At 36.8% G+C, this 20,720-nt stretch overlaps 2 protein-coding genes across 3 annotated transcripts in view; one reads left to right on the forward strand and one right to left on the reverse strand.

Annotated features, from left to right (window-relative positions):
- ITGA4 (integrin subunit alpha 4) overlaps positions 1-16,138 on the forward strand; it is a 38,496-nt gene extending 22,358 nt beyond the window's left edge. Inside the window, exons 15-28 of the mRNA XM_037396615.1 lie at positions 451-605; positions 3,837-3,986; positions 5,261-5,337; positions 8,052-8,202; positions 8,944-9,042; positions 9,476-9,555; positions 9,893-9,979; positions 10,550-10,640; positions 11,343-11,450; positions 11,724-11,843; positions 13,210-13,329; positions 13,830-13,928; positions 14,129-14,248; positions 15,086-16,138. Of these exons, the coding sequence (XP_037252512.1) occupies positions 451-605; positions 3,837-3,986; positions 5,261-5,337; positions 8,052-8,202; positions 8,944-9,042; positions 9,476-9,555; positions 9,893-9,979; positions 10,550-10,640; positions 11,343-11,450; positions 11,724-11,843; positions 13,210-13,329; positions 13,830-13,928; positions 14,129-14,248; positions 15,086-15,178 (1,550 nt within the window). The 3' untranslated portion in view covers positions 15,179-16,138. The remainder of the gene's footprint in view (positions 1-450; positions 606-3,836; positions 3,987-5,260; positions 5,338-8,051; positions 8,203-8,943; positions 9,043-9,475; positions 9,556-9,892; positions 9,980-10,549; positions 10,641-11,342; positions 11,451-11,723; positions 11,844-13,209; positions 13,330-13,829; positions 13,929-14,128; positions 14,249-15,085) is intronic.
- Positions 14,238-20,720, reverse strand: part of CERKL (ceramide kinase like) — a 62,179-nt gene continuing 55,696 nt past the window's right edge. The window contains exons 12-14 of one of the 2 annotated variants that reach the window (XM_037396616.1): positions 19,924-20,099; positions 15,469-19,139; positions 14,238-14,314 (exon numbers count right to left, since the gene is read on the reverse strand). In XM_037396616.1, the coding sequence (XP_037252513.1) occupies positions 19,058-19,139; positions 19,924-20,099 (258 nt within the window). In that variant the 3' untranslated portion in view covers positions 14,238-14,314; positions 15,469-19,057. Of the gene's footprint in view, positions 14,315-15,468; positions 19,140-19,923; positions 20,100-20,720 lie in introns of those variants that run through there. The other variant, XM_037396617.1, reaches the window with a different exon arrangement.

A 20,720-nucleotide genomic window follows, 5' to 3' on the forward strand; every position in this document is an offset into this window, starting at 1 on the left:
CCGTGATGGTCTGAAACTTATTTGAAATTTGTTATCATAGCAATTCATGCTAACTTAAATGGAAAAAAACCTGTGAAGTTAAATAATATTTGTCAGTGTCTGTTGACTTACCTGTTTGTTGAAATTTTATGTCAGCCCTCTAAGTAACTGAAGCAGGTTTTCTTTAAATAGATTCTGGTAGAAAACTATAAATACGACTCGACAAAACTGTCCTTGATGTAAAAGCATGTATCAGGGACCAGTCATGATGCAATCAATTTTCAGAGGGCTAGAAGCTTTCGTTAGGTATGGATTTATGTCAGAGAATTTTTAGGCGCAGCATTTCAAAATGGATATTTTGGAATATACTTAAGGAAGTGAGTCAGAAGAAGTAATTTCTATCATAATTTCATGAAAATTTTATCCCTTAAAGTTTTGTGACTTTTATTTTTCTTGGGTTTTATTTGGCAGTACTGCTTTATAATTTGAGTGTTGATGTGAACAGAAAAGTGGATACACAAGCAAGATTTTATTTTTCTTCCAATGGAACATCTGATACAGTCTCAGGGAATGTAAAGATATACAGCAAGAATACTTCCTGCAAAGATCATCTAGCATTTATGAGGGTAATGTAATTTTCAATATGTATTGCCCTGTAAATCCTTTGTTCTTCTTCGAAAAGCACACCTGCTGCAAAAGAACCTGTTTGTTTACAATTGCATGACATCATTTTGGAAGTAAGACATTACCTGTGGAAGTTACAAACACAAATATATTTTAATTTTGATGCTTTCTCAGCTTTCTGTGGGGAAGTGAGTGGGTCCGCCATCTCATGTTGGTGAGAATGTGCATAATAATAATAAACACAGTAGTGAAGTAGGACATGAGCACTCTTGACACTTTTTCACCCATTTTTTATGGTTGACTTGGGGTGGTTTGGAGCAACCAAGAAGATACAGTATAACATATATTTTCTGCTGAACATTTCTGATGGAACTTTCTTACATACTCCATAATGCAAAATCTTTAAACTTGTAATTACACAGAGAAAACATTTATTATGGGTTTTTTTATTTGTAACTATTTCAGATAATACGTGTATGGTCTTGGTCCCCTTTTTTACTGTGAGTAGATGAGGTAGACTCACCTGGTAAGAAAAGAACCCATTCCTGATCCATAGGAAGTGAAATGAAGATGATTGTTACAAGAGAGTTTGTGGTTCGACGTTTGTAGTGTTGGCTGGTTTGTGAGTTTGTTGTAAGGAGCCAAAAACTAGCAGGGTGAGAAGAAGAACGCTTGCTTGGAATTGTTTGACTTTTTTCCTCCAAAGGATGCAGCACTCACAAAGGGGAATACTCAGAGAATCAAGAGGTGGAAATAGGGTAGGAAAAGCGCTTGCGAGAGTTCCATGAATGAATTTAGAGCTGAACAATATGATGAAGAAAGCGCACTGTGCTGAGGAAGTGATCTCTCTACTCCTCTGCTCACGAAAGTGAAGCCTGCACAGACAGGTCTTTCTCCTGGACATATCAGCCTGAATCCTGGACCAGATTAGTAGCGAACGTGGTTACAGTTCTCTGTCTGTGAAGGACTGGAGACAACTTTGTTGTAAAAAGAATCTGCTGGTGGAAGTGCTTCAGAGGAGAAGACAGGCATAAGTGCTTCCAGGGCAAATGGGCATTCGGCAGGAGGCTGTTGGAGACCTGCAAGGTGCCAGCTAGCCCAGGAGGTCTGTGTCAACACCAGTAACAGAGATGGTACCAGCTGCTCAGCAGGAGGAAGTTGGCTGTTGGTTTCTTCAGAAGTAGAGTTTGATCCTGTGGCAACCTTCCTTTGAAACTGAGGATAGTACTTGACTTGAAAATAAGTTCGTAAGAATCTAGTCAGTGAGATCCTAGTTGCAATAGATAAGTAGTTAAGACGTTAAGTAGTCTTAACGTCGCTGTTGCCCTGGAGAAAGTGAAGTGTTGCATTCATGTTTGATGTATCCCTCTGAGGGATGAGTGAGGGACCTGTCTTGAAAGTAAAAGCAACTGCAGCCGGGGGGGTATAATATTTTTAAGGCCATTCACTGGACAAGAGAGAATAAGTGATTCAGTTTATCAAATATCTTAGAAGCTTGCCTGTTGTAACAAAAATTTTGGAGAATAAATGGGAAGAAGTGGAAGTCCTAAACCACAATCAAACAATAAAAACTAGTGGACACAGGGAAACCATGTTTTATTGAACTCAGAAAAAATTGACTAATCTCCTGTAAGACCTTATCTAAGGGGTGAAATAATTTTTTAAAGAAATGCTAACAACAGGGAATATTTAGATGTAAAGGGAAACAAGTGTAATAAAGAAAAGGCTAGGCAAACCAGTCCATTATTTTAAAATCCTCGAGGTAGCAATTCTGTGACTTTTTGAAACAAACATCTATTAGGATGATGACTGGAGCTGGTCCTGCACAGAGGCTGGGAAACAGACTCAGTTTTCTCCAGCTACACAAAAACCTGCAGGGAAAGAGTCTTGCATGTATTTTTCTTTTTCTATCCTTTTACTTATTTTTTGTTTATGACACCATTAGAAGCCAATTCTTCACAATAAAGCTTCAGGGTAGAAAGGAAAGCTTATGTTATCTACTGGAAAATTGCCCAGATGCATCTCAACTGGTATTTGCACTTAAGTGAATGTTACTTACAGAAGCAATGGCAAATTGCCACTTACTTATAAGAGTTTTGTAAGCTGAGAGAGATCTGGCTGACAACCGACCTTGTACAGATTGCTGCACCAGCATCAGCAGGTATTTGTGTAGGAGGAAGGATATGATTTGGCTCATCACTTCCTATAGTCTATCATTAGTATTTTTTCTTCCATATAAATCAGTTTTCTTTCTAATTCTTTAATTAATAGCGTTATAAGCATCTCCTTCCACCCACTGAGGTGTCTGTACTTGTACAAAGTTCCTGAAGTTAAGCAAGTGTGAATGTCTGTCAAGTACAGTCCTTGCAAGAGATGATCTATGTTTTATGTATTTTGAGTAAAGACTAATTAATAGCTAATTAGTCTAATAGAAGTAATATAAAGCAGATGCAGAGAAGACCTTGTGGAAGATTATTATGAGCTAGATAATATGTGATTTGGCCACAGCAAGCTTGCAGATAAGAATTAAAGTAGTGGACATGTGGAGGGACAATCAGTGCCTGTCTCTCTCCTACACTTTGGGAATAATTTTATCAGGTTTGCTATTGTTAGTACTTGGTGCTTCAAGCTGTTCAGTTTTCACAAGTAGGTAGTTTGGGCTGTGATCTGCAACATTCCTACACAGCCAATTTCATGTACAAAATGGTCATTTATTGAGGAGTTTAATCTTTTTAACACAGAATAGGAAATAGAGACAGAAAAATAAAATGCAGTCATGACCTGATTTAGTGGTGCGTGGGATAACTCCTTTTCATTTCATACAGAAATACCCATGAGTTTTGCCTGGAATTATCCCACGGGTTAACTTTCTCCATTTTAGCCAATTTTTGCCTAATTTTCTATTTGGGCAGCACAGCATTTCATAGGTGTGTAAGGTGGTATTATTGACAGAAATAGGTTCACTAAGACTTCTTTTAGTAATAGAATCTTCCATTCTGAAATACCTGATGCTGTCATTGAATGTACTATGCTTTTGTGTTTCTGATTACCTCGTTCAGCGACAAAGATATCCAGAAAAGTACATGAGCCATATGGCATATGAAATTAACTTATATGTTAAAAAAATAAGTATTCCTGGTTAAGTTAGTTCTAGGGAGCCTTATAATCTTTAAAACATAAGCATACATGTCTTGTCTTATATGATTAACTCATTAGGTTTCAAATTTTCGTAGAAAGATGTAAGGGATATCTTGACTCCTGTACATGTTGAAGCAAGTTATCATCTGGGGCATCACATTCTACAGAAAAGAAATGCTCAAGAATTTTCACCACTTCAACCTGTTCTTCAACAGAGGAAAGAAAAAGATGTTCTAAAAAGCAAGGTTAGTGTATGAGTTCTCTTTTTTCAAATGCAGTAAGTAAATGCTCATGTTTTAATCTTCAGTTAAAAAAAGCTTCACACATCTATAGCATGTGAAGGAATGCATTTTCCAGACCAGCATCTAGTGCCTTGACCTTAATTAATAAACCAGCATGCTAAAAAATAATTCTCTGCAGAACTGCTATACAATTTGTATTATGATTATATTTTTTTAAAAAAAGAGGTATGTGCAGGGAACTTGCAAGAATATATAATGTTATATACCTCAGAACACACAGGTATGAAATTCGCTCTTTGAAATATTCAGTCTTTTAAAAAAACTACACAGGATGAGTCACTTTCCAGTATAAAATTGCTCTTTAAGATTAATTCTGTGGTAAATGCACAATATAGTGTTGGTATTAATCTTGAAGTGTTTCAAACATGTTGCTGAAATATTAGTTCTGTGAAGGTATTGCTTTGTGTCTTCAAACACATAGTCTGTGGGGAAAAAGAGAGTGTATTCTGTATCCTTAAATGAGTATGAAAGTAACTTTTCTTCAAAGAAAACCCTTAAGAGTTAATAGACTTTTACTCTGACTTAAGCAAATGTCAGGATTCTATGAATTTTTAACTACCAAATGGTCATAAACATATTATGACTTCTCACAAACAGTAAGCTTCATGTAATTCAGATACAGCTGACTATCAGAAATCTGAGATACTTAAAAGCTCCTTTTAAATGGCATGCTTTTCCGTTTCATCTTAATTCAGAATTTTGTTTTAGAAACCGCAGAGAGGAAGAGGGTGTTGTTGAACATAGTGACATATATGTGCTCTGTAGCATACTGATAACCAAGGCACGGACACATGCAACTCACGGTGTCTAGTCTCATCAAACCTTACGAACAGTATGGTAACTAAAGTCTGTGTAATGAAACTCTCTTGCAAAAGTTAATGTGCTGTATCATTGGAGAGACTGCAGAGACCTCAGTTCTGGGTCCTCTGAAAGACTCTGCCTTTTTTATGTACGACTATTAAAAAATCAACTGAACATATACCCGCTGGTTTAACTGTGAGAGACTGAACCTGGAAAGCCTCTCCATCGTTATTCTGGGTGCACAGAACATGTTTGGAAAATGGCCTGATTGAATTGTTTTTAGGAGCAAAAGCCATTAGCCAATTCCAGATACTTGGTAACAAGGTGGTAGGTTTCTTTCTTTAGAAATACTTTTACTCACTATAATATGTATGACACACTAAAGTGCTTTCTTTTTTTTTATTTGTCATTTATAGTTTGTTTTTGCAAGATTTTGCTCCCAAGAAAATTGTTCTGCTGACCTGAGAGTTTCTGGAAAAGTTGCTTTTCTGAAGTATGTATAATGTGGCTTTCGTGTTTTGAAAGAGGGTCAATAAAGATTTTATGTAAATTATTCCTTAATCTTTTGTATGTAAAGAACATTAATTTGCAAAAGTAGACTATGGACTCCCTGAGAAAATAGGGGAAGTAAAGCTGTGTTTAGTTAAGAATATTTTGAAATCATAAATCTTCCAGGAAATGTAACAGAAATGTATAGAATTGAACTGTTCTTGCATAATTATAAGACTTAATAGCTCATAAAATGTGCCTTTTTCACAAAAAGGTAAACTTGTATTCTACACTTCATATATAACTGGGCCAAGATACAGTGCACAATGCGTACTCAATGTGTAGATGTAACTACTGTTAAATTGACAAGCTATCAATTATTTCTGCTGCTCTTATGAAGATACTGTTCTTGCACTGTACAAAGAAGATACTTCAGTTTTGTACTGAGATATTGTTATAGTTATTGTTTCAATTATAAAATAATTAGGTGGCTCTTTTTCCTCATTTACTTAAGAATATTACATCTTCAGTTTTATACTGCTGATTGAGACACCAGATGGTTGAGTATTATGTGAGGTTTAGACTTCTTTTCTCTACATGAATTAGCTCGCGTTTTCCACAATTAATTTTGTTTTGTGATTTTTTTCATTTACATCACTAATTTTTTTTGATAATGCCCTTTAGTATGTTTCCATTTTTCCCATTCTTTCCAATTAGGTATCATGTCTAAATCCTGTTATTATGTAAGGTAATTAATGCACTTTCAAAGTATATCAATACAGTTATTATTGTCTTGCAGAATGTGTATTACAGCAAGCAATACTTTGAGATATATTTCTATTTAGCATCATCTTTGGAAAGTTTTAAGCCATGTACCATCATTTCTGTTCAGAATGGATTTTAATTATTCAATTATAAGTTCTATTTTATCATCTCATCTCATCCTTTTCCTTTATTGACTATTATACTTCAAAGCAACAAATCTGGGTTGTTGGTGAGGAAAAAAGAGAAAATGTACCTGTTGTGAATCTCAGCTAGTTAGGTATTTTGTGTGTGACCTGGATTTTCTTGTGTGATTTATCATGTTTAAAGTTGATTCTACTTTGATCAGGATACTAGGTGAACAACCTGAAATGACACCGCAAGATGGTGACAGTCACGTAATGCTGATTAATCACACCCATGTGATCCTGAGCAGAAGCTTTTTCATCTTCATAATTTCAGAATAAGATTAGTCTCTTTCTCCCTCCTTTTAACGCGCGGCCTGTAGCCTGAGTCTTAAGCTTTTTCATTTTCTTAGGCTTGAAGGTTATTTTATCGGAATGGTTGTGAACTTTTTCAGAAGGAAAGACTGTGCAGCATTTCCATTTGTCACATGAGCAATGCAGTTTTGTAAGCAGTTCAGAGCTCTAAGAAAGGAAAACAGATTACAACATACCCGCTTGGCATTAGGTACCAGTAGCAGATTTTCAGTGTAAATAAATAGGCTAAACATCTTGATAGTGTGAAGTATCACCTTAAATTACATTGTGTCCCTAGAATCTCAATTAAAAACTAGTTAGCTGTGAAGCGTTGATTTATTTTGGCTAGACAGAATGCATTTGTTATCCTTGAGCAGCAAAGCAAACACTTTTAGTCTTAAAAGAATGAAATCAAATAGGGGTGTCAATGTGATGCTTTACTTACCGAGTTGTGATTCTTCAGGTACACGCTATCATGTTTTGTTTCAATTGCTTAGGTTTTGGCCTGCTCTGTATATTTCTAGTCTGCATCATGCATTTCTTAATGAAGAATGAAATATGATTACCAGGGAAAAGCTCTACTTCAGCTTTGTTGTAGTCCCAGATGTGCACCTGGTGCTTTTGTGTACTTGTGTGTTAAGCTGGGAGGCATCTTGGTGACAGCATCTTGTTAATGAACTTGCCTTTAATGTGTGTAAGAGGACTGAACGTAAGCATATAACTAGCAAAACAACTTTAAAATTTAACCTGAACTTAATCAGGCTACTGAGATGTTAACATTGTGTTTTTCTTTAATTCGCTTTTGTCTCGGAAACTATCTGCTTATGCAGTACTTTTACCTTCTGTTGCTTTTCTAACTGCCAGCTTCTTTCCCAAAGGTGTTCAGTGACTAATGCTTTGGTTTCAAGCCAGAATATCTGATAAATGTCTATTTCTAGGAAGCCTTTCTGCAAGTCTTAATTAAACTTTAATGTCAAGCTGAAGTTTACTTCTAGCCCCCCGTAGGGTGTCTGTACTTGTAACATGATTATAGAACATCACCCAGATCACCAGACAGGCATGCTCACTTGCCCTCTTTGTGACCCGTTTCATATTAACTCAATCCTATAAGTTTGAGTACAAACAATGAATTTTAAAGTAATGTCTGTACATACTGCAGCAGTAGCACGTTTTTATTCTAGTGTGTACAGGGAAGGACCCATCTTGTAAGAGCCAGAAACAAGACTGCTCTGGTAGCAATTTTCTTGCTCTCTCATTAATAACCTCAGGCCTTAAAAGCACAGTACTGGGGCTGACCATCATATAACTGGTGTAGTACCTTCAGTTACAGGACTGAGTAAAAACTTTCCGAATGATCTCCAGCTGAGCTTTGTCAGAACTGAATGAAATGAACTAATAGAACAGTGCAGGAAATTTTTTCCATACAAGCTGTATATAGAATAACTTTTCACTTACATTATGATAATTATTTTTACAGGCCTTATGATAAGAAAACTTACCTCGCTGTTGGAAGTATGAAGACTGTATTGTTGAACATTTCTCTGCTTAATGCTGGAGATGATGCATATGAAACTGTCCTCCAAATTCAGATCCCCAAAGGTCTTTATTTCATCCGAGTTTTAGAATCGGTAAGAACAAAAAATCTGTCTGAGAATATTCCTTTGATATTTTTATTTTTCAGCCAGATATTTTTCAAATTAAGTTAATGGATTTTTGAGTTTCTTTAGATACTGACAACCTACACCACCCACCCCCCAAAAAAGCTGACAGAACTCCACTTTTTAAATTCTCAGACTTCTAGCTACCTGAACCCTGTGCAATTTAATCAATACAGGTAGCTTTAAATCATTTCAATAACAGGAAGTGATGGTAACAACTGGAAAAAAAAAAGTTTTCTAAATTTATTTCAGGATGTTACTGCTACTTCTTGTCTGATGATCATGTTTTTCAGGGATCACAAATATGTCATCGAATCTGCTCTTTTTCAGATACATAACCTTGTGAAGAAGTCACAAATCTAATTGTTCTCTCTTTCCGCCTTCTTAAAATACTGTTCTCTGTATAGAATTCCCCTGATGCCTTCCAGAGGCTGGCTTAAAGCTTGAGTGGGTCTGGGTCTGGGTCTGGTGCATGCACCTTAGCTCCACTACTGGCAAACAGAAGATGAATTAACAGTACACAGTAATCGATACAAGGTTATGTTAAAGAAGTCATGAATGATACAGACGTTCCGTGTATTTGCCTCAGTGAAATAACAAACACCCAGTGCAGGGAAATATAAATCACCCAATTTCAGAGTGTGCGTGTAATCTGAAATGTCTGAAAAAGCAATTTTATTTTAATCATTAATAATTCGTCCTTTATTTTAGGAAGAAAAACAGATACATTGTGAAGTATTCGATAAAGAAATTCATGCCGTGAAACTTGTGTGCAGTGTTGGTTATTTATATGTAGATCACAAAGCAAAGGTAAGCTCAGTTTCAAGTTCCTGGCTTTAAAACCACCCTAAATATGAGGATTTTCAAGGGGGTGCAGGAAATGTCAGGTTTCAGTATCTCTCCTTTATTCCCAACGAATGTCTTTTATCATGTTGTTAACTGAATCTCTCTGCTACTTTTAAAATTAGTTGCTTAAACACTCTCTGGAATCATTCATTAAGGGGCAACATTGTTTGTATTATGTATCAACTGATTGTGCTTGGCTTCCTAGGCGAGTGAGCTGACTGAGGCCATGAACAGATGTGTTAGGTCAATACAAAGGGAGTAGAAGCCACAAAAATCCAGGATTTTCTTCGTTCAGATCCTTTTAGAGCAGGAAATCCTAAATTATTTTAATAAAATACTTTAACTGTGTTAAGACACACTATCATTTGATATAAAGAAAATTTTATTTGTTCTACAGCTGGATTTTAGTTTCCTCTTGGATGCAAGCTCATTTACCAGAGCAGAAGATGACCTCAACATCATCGTTAATGCTACCTGGTAAAGTATTATAAAAACTGCTCAATGAAAAATACTACTTGCTTTAGAAATCAGAATAGGGAACATGGGAAAGACTCAGCAAAGCACAATTGCAAGAAAGCACATTGGTTGCAAATCTGTAGAGAAAGGGAAATTTTAAAAAAACCAAACAAACAGATAATAGATATTTAAATAATGGGCAAATTTCTGCCTGTAGTTCTTTTTACTGCCTGCCATGCTGTTACCAATAAAATGTTTTAATAAGCTGAAAGGTCTATTTAATATTTGGTTGTAGAAATAGTGCGTAGCATACGATGATGCCTTCAGTACTCATTTTTCTCTCATTGTGTTTTTATAGTAAAAATGAAGATGGGAACATGTTGCTGGATAACATGCTAACTTTAGCTGTACCTCTAAAATATGAGATTGAGTTAAATGCTCATGGGTAAGTCAGCTACTGCTATACCTATGCATCCGTAGAACTCTTGTCCTGTTACTGTTCTAAATTCCCAAAGCTTTTAAGCAGAAGCATGAGGTAGCTGAAAACTCCTGGGAATGAGATGGCACAGCTGTCCTGGAGTCTGACACTAGACTTCTAAGATTTTGTTTCCACTGCTCTGTGTTGAGGCTAGTGACACCTATAGTGCTTTGAGTTTGTGTCTTTACAGACTAGTAACTTTTTAAGAACTGGAATATTTTTTGTAGAAAGATATTTAATAAGAGCACAGCAGGTCCTCAGATCCCTTTCTTAACAATGACCATATTCTGCGTTTGTTGTGGGGCATTCATGGAGCATAGTTTTGGGTGAGGATTTACGACTGTTTCGGATTCATCTGCCCTTTTACAAAGGAAAGAGTACAAAGGCAGAGGACTTCTATTCAGTGTTCCTACATTTACTGAAATGCAAACTTGGGTACTTTCTTAGAACCAATCTTAGGGGAGATGGCATGAAGCAGAAAGTTACGCTAAGGATATGTAGCAATTCTGTTCATTAACAACTTCTAAACCATTGTAGATTTGTATCACCAGCTTCGTTTGTTTATGGAACAAATGAGAAAGATTCACCAGTTACGTGTATGAAGGAGAATATTAACTTCACTTTCCACGTAAGAGTTTTTCTTTGCATACCTTATTATCCTTGTTTGGAAGGTTAATGCTTAGATTTCCAGTGTATCTAACAGCAGTCTGCACAGTCAGTAGGGAAACTTCTTATGAGTACAAGGGCGTGGTGAGCAACTTTTGTGCATTAGTGACGGGAAGTGGCTGTTAATCACGCTTTGAACACTTTTTTGGCCTGGACAATCTTCTGCTGAACAGTCAGAGAAAAAGCACAAGCAGGTACCACGAAAGTGGTAGAGCAGTTTTGACTTGCTGCTTCTTCCATTAAGAAACACCTTAAAAGGAATTGTCTTACAATAAGAAAAAGGAACTAGAAGCTCCTTATAAGAGGGATTTGTAGGTATCAGATTTGTCTCCAATGGATTAAAAGCAGAAGTTAGACATCAGTCTCTCCTAGTTCCTTTTGCGTATTCCCCTGGAAGGCAGTCTGTGTGACCTCAGCGTAGTCATCGTAGATTAGCAGTACTTAATTATTTGGTTCAGAGAAGCAAAGGGTTCAATATGCCTACAGAATGAATTAAGGAAAATGTTACAACTCCTAGCAGAATCCGCTTTCATGACAGCGTAACAATGCAAGTGCCACCCCATTCTGTGAAGTTTTCTGTACTTACACTTCATATATACATTTTTGTTACTTGAATAGCTACCACGAATTAAACCTTTAAATGTATAACATTCTCCTCCACAAGGTTATAAGTGCAGGACCAAGCATGGCTCCAAATACAAACCTGGAGATAACGATACCCAACGCGTTTCCACCCCGTGACTTCAAATTATTCAACACACTGGATGTCAAGGTAAGTACAGGCTACTTAATATAATTTTATTAGCTGGATGAATTCTGTGAAAAAGAGAAGTAGAGCACAGCGGAACTAGGCACTGTGTGTTCAATTTGTTAGCTACAGCGAAGCAGAGTGAACAAGAACAGAATGATCTTCAGCCCTATGTGTTTTAGAATTCTGAAAGTAAAATTTACATTTCTTTTGAGCTTCTTGCCTTTCAGAAATCTGTATTGTGATTATTATCTGATGTTTAAATTCTAACAGTGATGATGTTATTTTTATTTCCAGACAACAGTTGGACAGTGTTCCTATAATAAATACCCCAGAAACTGTAGTGCAGCAGAAAAAAATGAAAACATATTAAAGGATGTTGTCACTTTCTTTTCAAAGCCTGCTAAGAGACAAATGGTAAGGTCTGTCATTTGGCATCAGTGGGAAATAAATGACTATATGAATGAGCCTTAAGACAACAGTATATCTTATCTAATGAGGTCACCAGAGCATTTGTGGTGGGACCTGTGATAAGTTCATCATAGTCATAAGTGACTTCAGTGACAGAGGTGGGAAGTCAGATGAGAAAGGTGATTAATGGCACGTCACTGAAGTCAGTGGGGTTGACAGTTACCTACGAAGAACAGCCGAAGGGCTGTGTAACTGAATGAGTGGGCAAACAGAATGGCCGATGAAATGCAGTAACAAATCAAAAATGATGCATGCGGGGAGAAAGTCTTAATTTTAATTACGTGAAGTGGGCAGATCAAATATTCATTGCCTTTCCCACATAAAGAAGTGCCATCAAATGTAACTAATAGGAACCAGGTTGAGAAAAATAACGAAAGTAATACTCAGGGGGAAACTTCTTGCTGAAGGATGTTGTGAATGCTAAAAATAAGGGAAGGGAGACTACACAAGTTAATGAGACTGAAAATCACTACGAATTACATAATATATGGAAATACTTTTTGGCTCAGGAAGTTCTTATTAAAAATATTGGGGGGGGCTGGGAGAGTATCATACGTGCCTGGCTTGTTCAGGCTCGTCCTTCTGTACCTGCTTATGGACCCTGCTTGAGATCAGACACTTGACTATGTAGTCCAAACCAGAACTGCTACCAGAGTGTCACATTTTAGGGGGTTTGTTCTTACAGAAATCTGTGTCCTGAAACTAGTGTTTGATAAAGTACAGTCTTGTTTAATCTTAAGAGAAGCTGGACATTTTTAAATAAGTCAACTTGAGACTTTAAATAAGCATGTTACAAGGAGCATCAGCTAATGATTGAGACAGCCTGCAGTGGAATATCGGATCAGAACTTGGGCATTGCAGTCTTGGACAAAAAATATAATCACGTGCAGGCTTGCTTTTTTGTCTTCTCCACAGCTGAGTGAAACGGTGCTAGCTGTCAGTGTAGAGCGTAAGGATCAGGCAATCATGCTGTTTATACTGGATATCATATAGTCATTTATCATTTTTGATAATAGCTAATTTGAATTAGCAGCGGAAAAGAAAATACAGCCGAATTATGACAATTGTTACTTTTCAGTCTAAAAAATTTTGAATTTTTAAGAAAAATGACCTGTTGTCTTCTATAACAATTAGGTTAGTCCCTTGTACTGTTCCTTTAGCACCTATGGATTGACAGTGATGGAGGACAACCTAGTTCCATCCTGACTTTTCAAGAACAAACATGGATCTTTTTCTGTTACTCAGTTCCCAAGTGTCTTTAAAGATAAGACGATAAAGTTGATAAGTTTTAATCTTTCCCTCCCTTTTATAGTACTGCATGAAAAATGATAGCCTTTGCTTACAAATATATTGCAAGCTTGGAAACATGGAAAGTGGAAAAGAAGCAACCATTCAGCTGCAACTGGAGGCTACTCCTTCACTTTTAGAAATGGTAACACACGCATTTTTCATACTTGAGGGGCATATTTCTAGTATTCTCTGCATATAAATTCTAGGTATTAATATTATTTTTGCAAACAGTATGATTAAATCCAAATCTTTTAGGTGTTATTTTATGTTTTCAATGCTAAGTCTCAAGGTGATACATGAAAAATGAAAACCACTGAAAAATACGTATCTTAAATTATCACTTTATAGTATGTATTGCTTTGCCTCTTCTGGCTGGGTTATGTAGAATTAGGATTTAATTTCAACTCCTAATTGTACTTCTCTAAGAAAAGCAGCGTGGATGTGGACTTAGGTAAAATCCAGCTGGGCTTCATTCCAGCTTCTGGTACTAATTTGTTTTGTGATCAGAAAAAGGCAGCATTGCATCTTTGTGAGATTCTGTTTTTGTGAGCAGCTGCATTACCATTTTTGCTGGGTAGGAATTAATGTGTTGAAGTTATTCTTTAGAAGACGGGATTTAAAAATTTTTAATTTTTTTTTAAGGATGATGCATCAGCATTGAAATTTGAGGTAAAAGCAACAGCCTCACCAGAAAAAAATGCGAAAGTTATTGAACTCCACAAGGACAAGCAAGTTGCATACGTAAGAATTCTTGTAATGAATTTGTGATAAAGTAGAAAAATGCACAGCAATTAAAACTGGAATTCTGTCCATCTCTATAATGCTATATTTATTGCCTGTGTAATTACATAAGAATGTAATTAATTTTCCTAGTTTGTTTTAGTGTCTTTTAGGGGAAAAAAAATAATCTGTTAGCACTGAGCTTGTTTTCTGCTTTCCAGGTCTATTTGGAAGGAGTGCACCACCAAAAGCCGAAGTACCATGTTACTGTACTAATTATTGGAATAGGTTTAATAGTTGGTGTTACCTTGTTTTTGCTTCTTTCATTCCTATTATGGAAGGTAGGTTTTCAGTATTTCTCAGTTGTTCTCAACTCAGGAATTCACAGTGTTGGTGGATCTTTGGCTCTTTTAATGTAGGTTAAAGGGTAAATAATATCTTATTATGATCTATCCTTTCTAAAGAAACAGAATTCCTCCTGTAAGTTGTGTTCTTTCAAAATACTTCCTGATTTTCCTCCTTTTTATCTTCTGCATATTCTACATCTTCTGTTACTCAACACCACAAACCCCTTCCCACGTTTTATATGGCATTGCGTGCTTGCAAATGATTTATATAATTCAATGGTATCAAATGGATCATTTTTGTGGGATGATGCTGTCACTTGACACATGATGACTAATAAGTCTGCAACATGGTTTCATCCCAGAATAAAGTGTTTAAGATTTTAAACTGCAACATTAATGCTAAAAAAATCCTGTGCATAAGTAAAAAAGAAAACTATGAAGGATGCAGCTTCTCTGACAAGCAATTTCTTTACCTACATATGCAGACTCTATCCATCTACCATTTTTTCCCAGGGAAGTGCAGAAATGAAACATATTTGATAGGAAATTTGTATTACCATTTCACTTTTTAGAAAAATAATGGATTTTGTGGACTGTTAAAGAGTTCACAAGCCCACATGTCCTTACTCCCTGCAGGAGAGTATTAGCCTCTGAAAAAGCAGACTCTTTTTTGATAGATGAGTAATACTTGATTACTTGGTATGATAAAGCAATGGCAAATACCATCACTCGTGAACACCATATATATGTGTTTTATTTTAGTTAACTTCTATGGTTTAGATTTGGCAACAAAGATTTGCTGACAAAAGATTCCAAAATCATCTATTTCAGATCGGCTTTTTCAAAAGACAATACAAACCAGTCCCTCAAGACAAGAACAGAAGAGACAGCTGGAGTTTTACAAGTGGGAACAAAGATAACTAAGATGACAAATAAATGTTTGATTTCTAAAGTGAAGAATTTAAGATTCGGGTTAATTCACAGGAGAAACATCAGTGACAACAAAACTGGTCTTGAGCTCACTCACTTACAAAATACACTTTCATTTCCTTGAACTGTATGGAGGATTATGCCTTAGAGTTCTGTTGTTTTTCTAATATGAAAATGGTAAAACAGTTTGTTTTGAAGTCTCACAGTAATATTTGCAATGCCATATACATATCTAGTTTCAAATAGACAGAAGAACACTAAAGATAAAAGAGAAGACAACTTACCAGAAAGAAGGATTTCTAGGAAGTAATAATGTTTAGCCAGTCCTGGAAAATAAGATCTCAAACACCATTAGCATGAGTTACTCTATTCAAGTTTCAATAATCTTTTGATTAGACATTCAAGAAGAAATCCTCCCTCATCTTGCTTCGTCAGTTTTACAAGGGTAAATTAGGTTAAACCAATAGAAGGACTGTAAGTAGAGCACACGGATGTTGAAAACAGCTATCGGAGGCTCTCTTGAGCTTCTGAAAGAAACCTCATAAGCTTTGGCTTCACAGGCACAGCCACAACACTGCAGAGACTTAGACACCCAGGCAAGCCAGAACCAGGAAGGTCAAAGGTGGATTCAGAGCAGGGAATTCTGTGGGGCAGCCTGGAGGTGCAGCACAGAATCCTCTCCCAGCTGTAGAAAGAGTAATGTATTGAAGATCCTAATTTGTAGTCATCTTTAACATGGTACTTGGTTCTTCCAAGCACAACAGAATTACTTGTTTCATCCTTTCCTCAGATACTGTTACCATGATATTTTGGACCTCGCCAATGAAATATTTCTATGTGGGGGTTTTTTAAAGCAAGTATTTATTTTTATTTATTTGAAGATTTTTCTATAGTACTTAGTGTAGTAGTATCTAGTACTGCCATTCTTCCAGGACCTCAGAAAAAAAAAAAAAAGATGACTTCACATGATGACAAAACAGAGAAACACATACCCAAAAGACTCCAACTGCCAACCTTATTGGGCCAAATTTTATCCTTAGCTGTGCCACCCTTTGCCTGAAGGCAGTTAAGAAGGATGTCACTTGGAGAGCTAGCTTGGGTTCTTGTGAAGCTGTCAGCTAAATGCCATCCCAGCAGGCATCCTCAGAAGCCACTCAGCAGAAAGGCAAGTGACTGAATAGAAACATGGTTCAAACCACTGCTCTGCTACTACGGGAAGTTTCTTCAGCTAGGTAAGTTTGCACTGCCACCTAGCTTTGGTGAAATAGTACAATCCAGGGAAAAAAAGTTCATTTGCTCCCCAGTACAACTGGAGAACGTACAACTTCTTCGATAACTGAATTTATTGCAACAGCAGCGTGCGATATGGCCTTTCCTGCCGTGCCTTTGATGTCTTTCTGAACTGCAAGGAGAAATGAATGTAATACATATGTATGTTTTGAAGCTGCACCATCATATGGGAATTAGCCCGAGACTCAAAAGCGATACAGAGTGCCTTCAACAAGCATTTTGGCTAATAGTATTTGGTGCCATAAAAGCCACTTTGTCCACAGATTCTAAAGGTGGTGGGGGACAACTTCTTAATTCCCTTTCACTTCATTTTATGCCAAAGACATGGATCACTAAAGCAAATTTTCTCTCTAAAATCTTCTGCAGTGTAAGGACAAATGAATATGCATATATTTGGAAAAATAAAAGTATGTGAAGAATGAAATATTTTCTTGCAAGTCTATGAAAATATACACAAAATGCTTATCTTCCAAAGGGCTTTAGTGAATTTTTGCACTTTAACCAAAATATCTCTGATGTTACAGCATATTGTGAAAAACGTGCCTCAAATACTGGAAGAAGCATTAATATTCTTTTTAGTTCAAACAATGCAAAAAAGTGAAACTAAAGCATTTTATTTATCTTTGAAATAGTTTATGTAAGTCAGTACATATGATAATGTTGGCCTGGATATTGTATACTTCCTATTCAGATTTCATTATTGACAAAAAATGAATGTACAATGTTCTGATGGTGGCAAAGTTATAAAGTATCACTCAATTTCATTTTATTAAAAAGAACCCCAAGTTAAGCACATGAATGCCGTTTCTTCTGCAAGTTCTATTCTGTTAATTTTCAGTTACGTAATAATAGTTAAATCTAAATGTAGCTGAAGTTTCCTTCTGGGACAGCTTTAGGAAGTTTAGTTTGAATTGTCTTAATGTTAAAAAATATCTGATGTGATTTACTGTCAGTTACAGTAGTTTAGCTGGAGACTACTCACTGTGACTCAGACAACGGTACGAAATGAGGTTCCAGCCAGACACGAGGAAACCAGTTTTCCTCATGAGGACAGCCCAGTGTCGGAGCAGGGGTGCAGAGAGCCCACGTCATCTCCATCCTTGCAGTTTTCCGGGCTGGACTGGGTGAAGCTCTGAGCGACCAGATGTGACCTTGCAGACAGACCCCACTCGGAGCAGGAGCTTGGGCTGGAGCCCCGCCAGGGCCCCGTCCAGCCTGGAGGCAGCTGTGTCTCTCATCCTACTCTGCAGCCACCAGTTTCGGTGCAAAGAGCAGGACTAGCTCTAAGGTTTCTATAATGGCCTATGAAAGAGGCAATTTGATTGTGAATTTGGCCTTTACTACCGGCCAGGTTTGTCCTCAGAAACTGCATGAGATCTCCAAAAAGTAACGACTTGTTCTTAGGAGACAAATAATCATCTTCAGTACTACTTTCTCTTGCGTATTTATCACAGGTAAGAATTTTTCACAAGTAGTACTTGAGATCAAATAAAATATAGCAGTTCTTGATCCCATGTAAAGGCTTAGGTCCTTGATTTGACAAAATCTTAAAAGGACTGGATTTCACATTATACTTGACTGCTCGCTAAAGAAAGCGAGCAACTCATTCTAGCCACGAGACAATGCAGCTTTCATACCATTATTTGTCAGCCACCTTCTGAACAATTCCTAGACAAGTGACCAGGAAAATTTTCATTACCCCCATGGTCCTGTATCTGGACAAACTTGTCAGTCTGCTGCTTTTCATCACCTCAGAGAAAGCCAGTTCCCAGAAAGAACATAGTCTTAATTTACTGTCAAATAATGGTTTTAAATATTTAATAAAGTAGGGGGGGGGGAAATCAAAACACTCATAAAAATTATGTTTGTGCTCTATGAGGAAGTTAAAAAATTTAAGTCAAGTTATTTATCATAACTTTATTCTCAGCAACAAGAAAAACTATGCTGAATATCATTTCAGTTCTAGGATAGATAAAATATTTTAAAATACTTACTTTGTACAAAGAGTAGTCTTTAAATTACATTCCTACAAAGAAAAGCTGTGTAAGATCAGCATATTGTTTTGTATTACCATTTGACTAGCAACAATTTGAAAGCCCATACATTAAGGCAACATTTAAAATGCTAATTAGAAATGGAAGTATTTGGATTAAAAAAATAGATCTATGTTTTGGTACCATACCTCCACTCACCAGCTCTATTTGACCTGAGTTACCTGACATGGATAGCAGCCGCAGACTTAAAAGTATCTCATACTATATATTGCAAATGCTAGAATAATTTTAAAGAAAAAAAAATACATATATTCTTCTATTCTGATGGACACTTCTAAACCCCCAAATTTGTAAGACAGCAACATAAACAATTTTCATTTTTCCTTGTTAAGCCTAACAGTTTCTTTACAGTCAAATACAACCTGATAAAAATATGTAATTTAATAAAAAATTAAGCCCAGAAATATCACAAACATCCCAGTTAAGCTTCTGCTACAACTGGATTCAGTGAGTGAAAGACTGGGCTGTGAAAGCTGTCCATAGAGGTGAGAAAAGGGTTCTTTAATACAGAATTTGCAGCATGTCCCTTCTATATGCAATTGCATGTTGCCTGGGAACTCTCCAGGTCATCAGTGTTCACTCCATAGAGATCAATAAGTTGAGGATGCACCCTGTGAAGTGAGGAAGTAAAACTTCATCAGTTTATTTAACTCTTGCAATGGGTGTGCCACTTTTTTGGGGGGGGGGGGGGGGGGGGAGAACAAATATGTATGAACTGCTATATGGAATACAATCAGGTGAATTACATTTTGACAATTCCTATAGGGTCATCTTTAGAAGTATGTATCCTATAACATGATCTGCCTTTCATTTTACATTTACCAGACTCTTACTGTGAGCCCTGTGCCTTCAACTATCCCTGTATGCATTGCAGAAGAATGAGCCGCCACCCATTTAATTCCACTGATAATCCTCCTATTTCCCAATGTACCCATAGTCTCTTTCTCAGAGCCTAGATAAAGAGACTATTCTCAAGCAACATGTAATTGTTCAATTGTGGAAAACTTAATGTTTTATTAACCTTACACACTGCTTTCCAAGCAGGAATCCCTATCCCAGAAGGAGATCCTCCCAGGAGTCACAGACCTTTCTATACATCTGTTCTCCTCTTAAAAGACAGAAAGGTAAACTAACAGGCAGAGAGAAGAGAAGAACTGGAGCTGGAAGCTGATGAAGCCCCAGAATGGAAAGGCCACATGGGTCATAACAACCCTTCCCACAGCTTGGCACAAGGCACCAGGGCCTGGCTGCACAGCACACAGCAGCGCTGTTCCTGCAGCACTTACAACACCCGGTTTTGGTGACATCTCTATTATGTACAGGTGGAATACATTTAAGATTGCAGTACTAATCTGTTACAGGTATACAGTCCATAAATACAATACTTAGCCTTACCGAACGTGAACTTCTGATGCTTCTTTCATTAAGTCTCCATCTATATTCCAAGGGTAATTTCCTTCTGCAGAAGCAGCATTCAAATAGGTATTTTCTTTGGCATCAAGCCCACTTTTAAGCCTTGGTTGTACTTTTACTTCTTGAACCGTGTAGGTCTCAACAAAGGGAAAATTGAACTAAACCAAACACAGACATGTATTAAATGAAGATGAAAGATACAGGTGGTAGCTTAGCAACGGACGGGATTACTTGAAAGCTTGCCTTTTTTTTGTCTTAAGTAAATGGGAACACTTAACTCAAGCTTTGACCACATGAGGCATTATATATTCCAGCTAGCATTTATAGATTAACATGCTATTTTTATCTTAAATAGTCCTTCAGAAAGAAGGGTAGTTTTCCATTTGCGTTCCCGTTATCGGACTTGCCCAATATACAGGTGAGGTGGTATATTTTGCACAGACCAAAATGGCACATGCTTGCAGAATATGTGAAAGTCCAAATGGATTTTTCCTGCGCTCTGTTCATCATTACCACTAATCCTGTCCTAAACAAGGCTAGTTAGAATTCTAGTAAATGGTCATCTTGAGTTTAAAGGAGGGTCCACATCCACTTGTCTAATTTCTAGTTACAAAAGCAGAGAGAAAAGCAAAGCCTCCCTCCAAAAGCCTGACTGGAAAGCGTAAACTATTTCCTAAATGCAGCTGTTAGTACTGTCACATGGAATTGTCATCCACCTCTCCCCCAAACTCCCTGACTGTTGATGAATTCAAACCTAAGCCTTCTTGTAAAAGGGATAA

The sequence above is a fragment of the Falco rusticolus genome, chromosome 8 (assembly GCF_015220075.1).
Source record: "Falco rusticolus isolate bFalRus1 chromosome 8, bFalRus1.pri, whole genome shotgun sequence".
In the NCBI taxonomy this organism is placed as follows: Eukaryota; Metazoa; Chordata; class Aves; order Falconiformes; family Falconidae; genus Falco; species Falco rusticolus.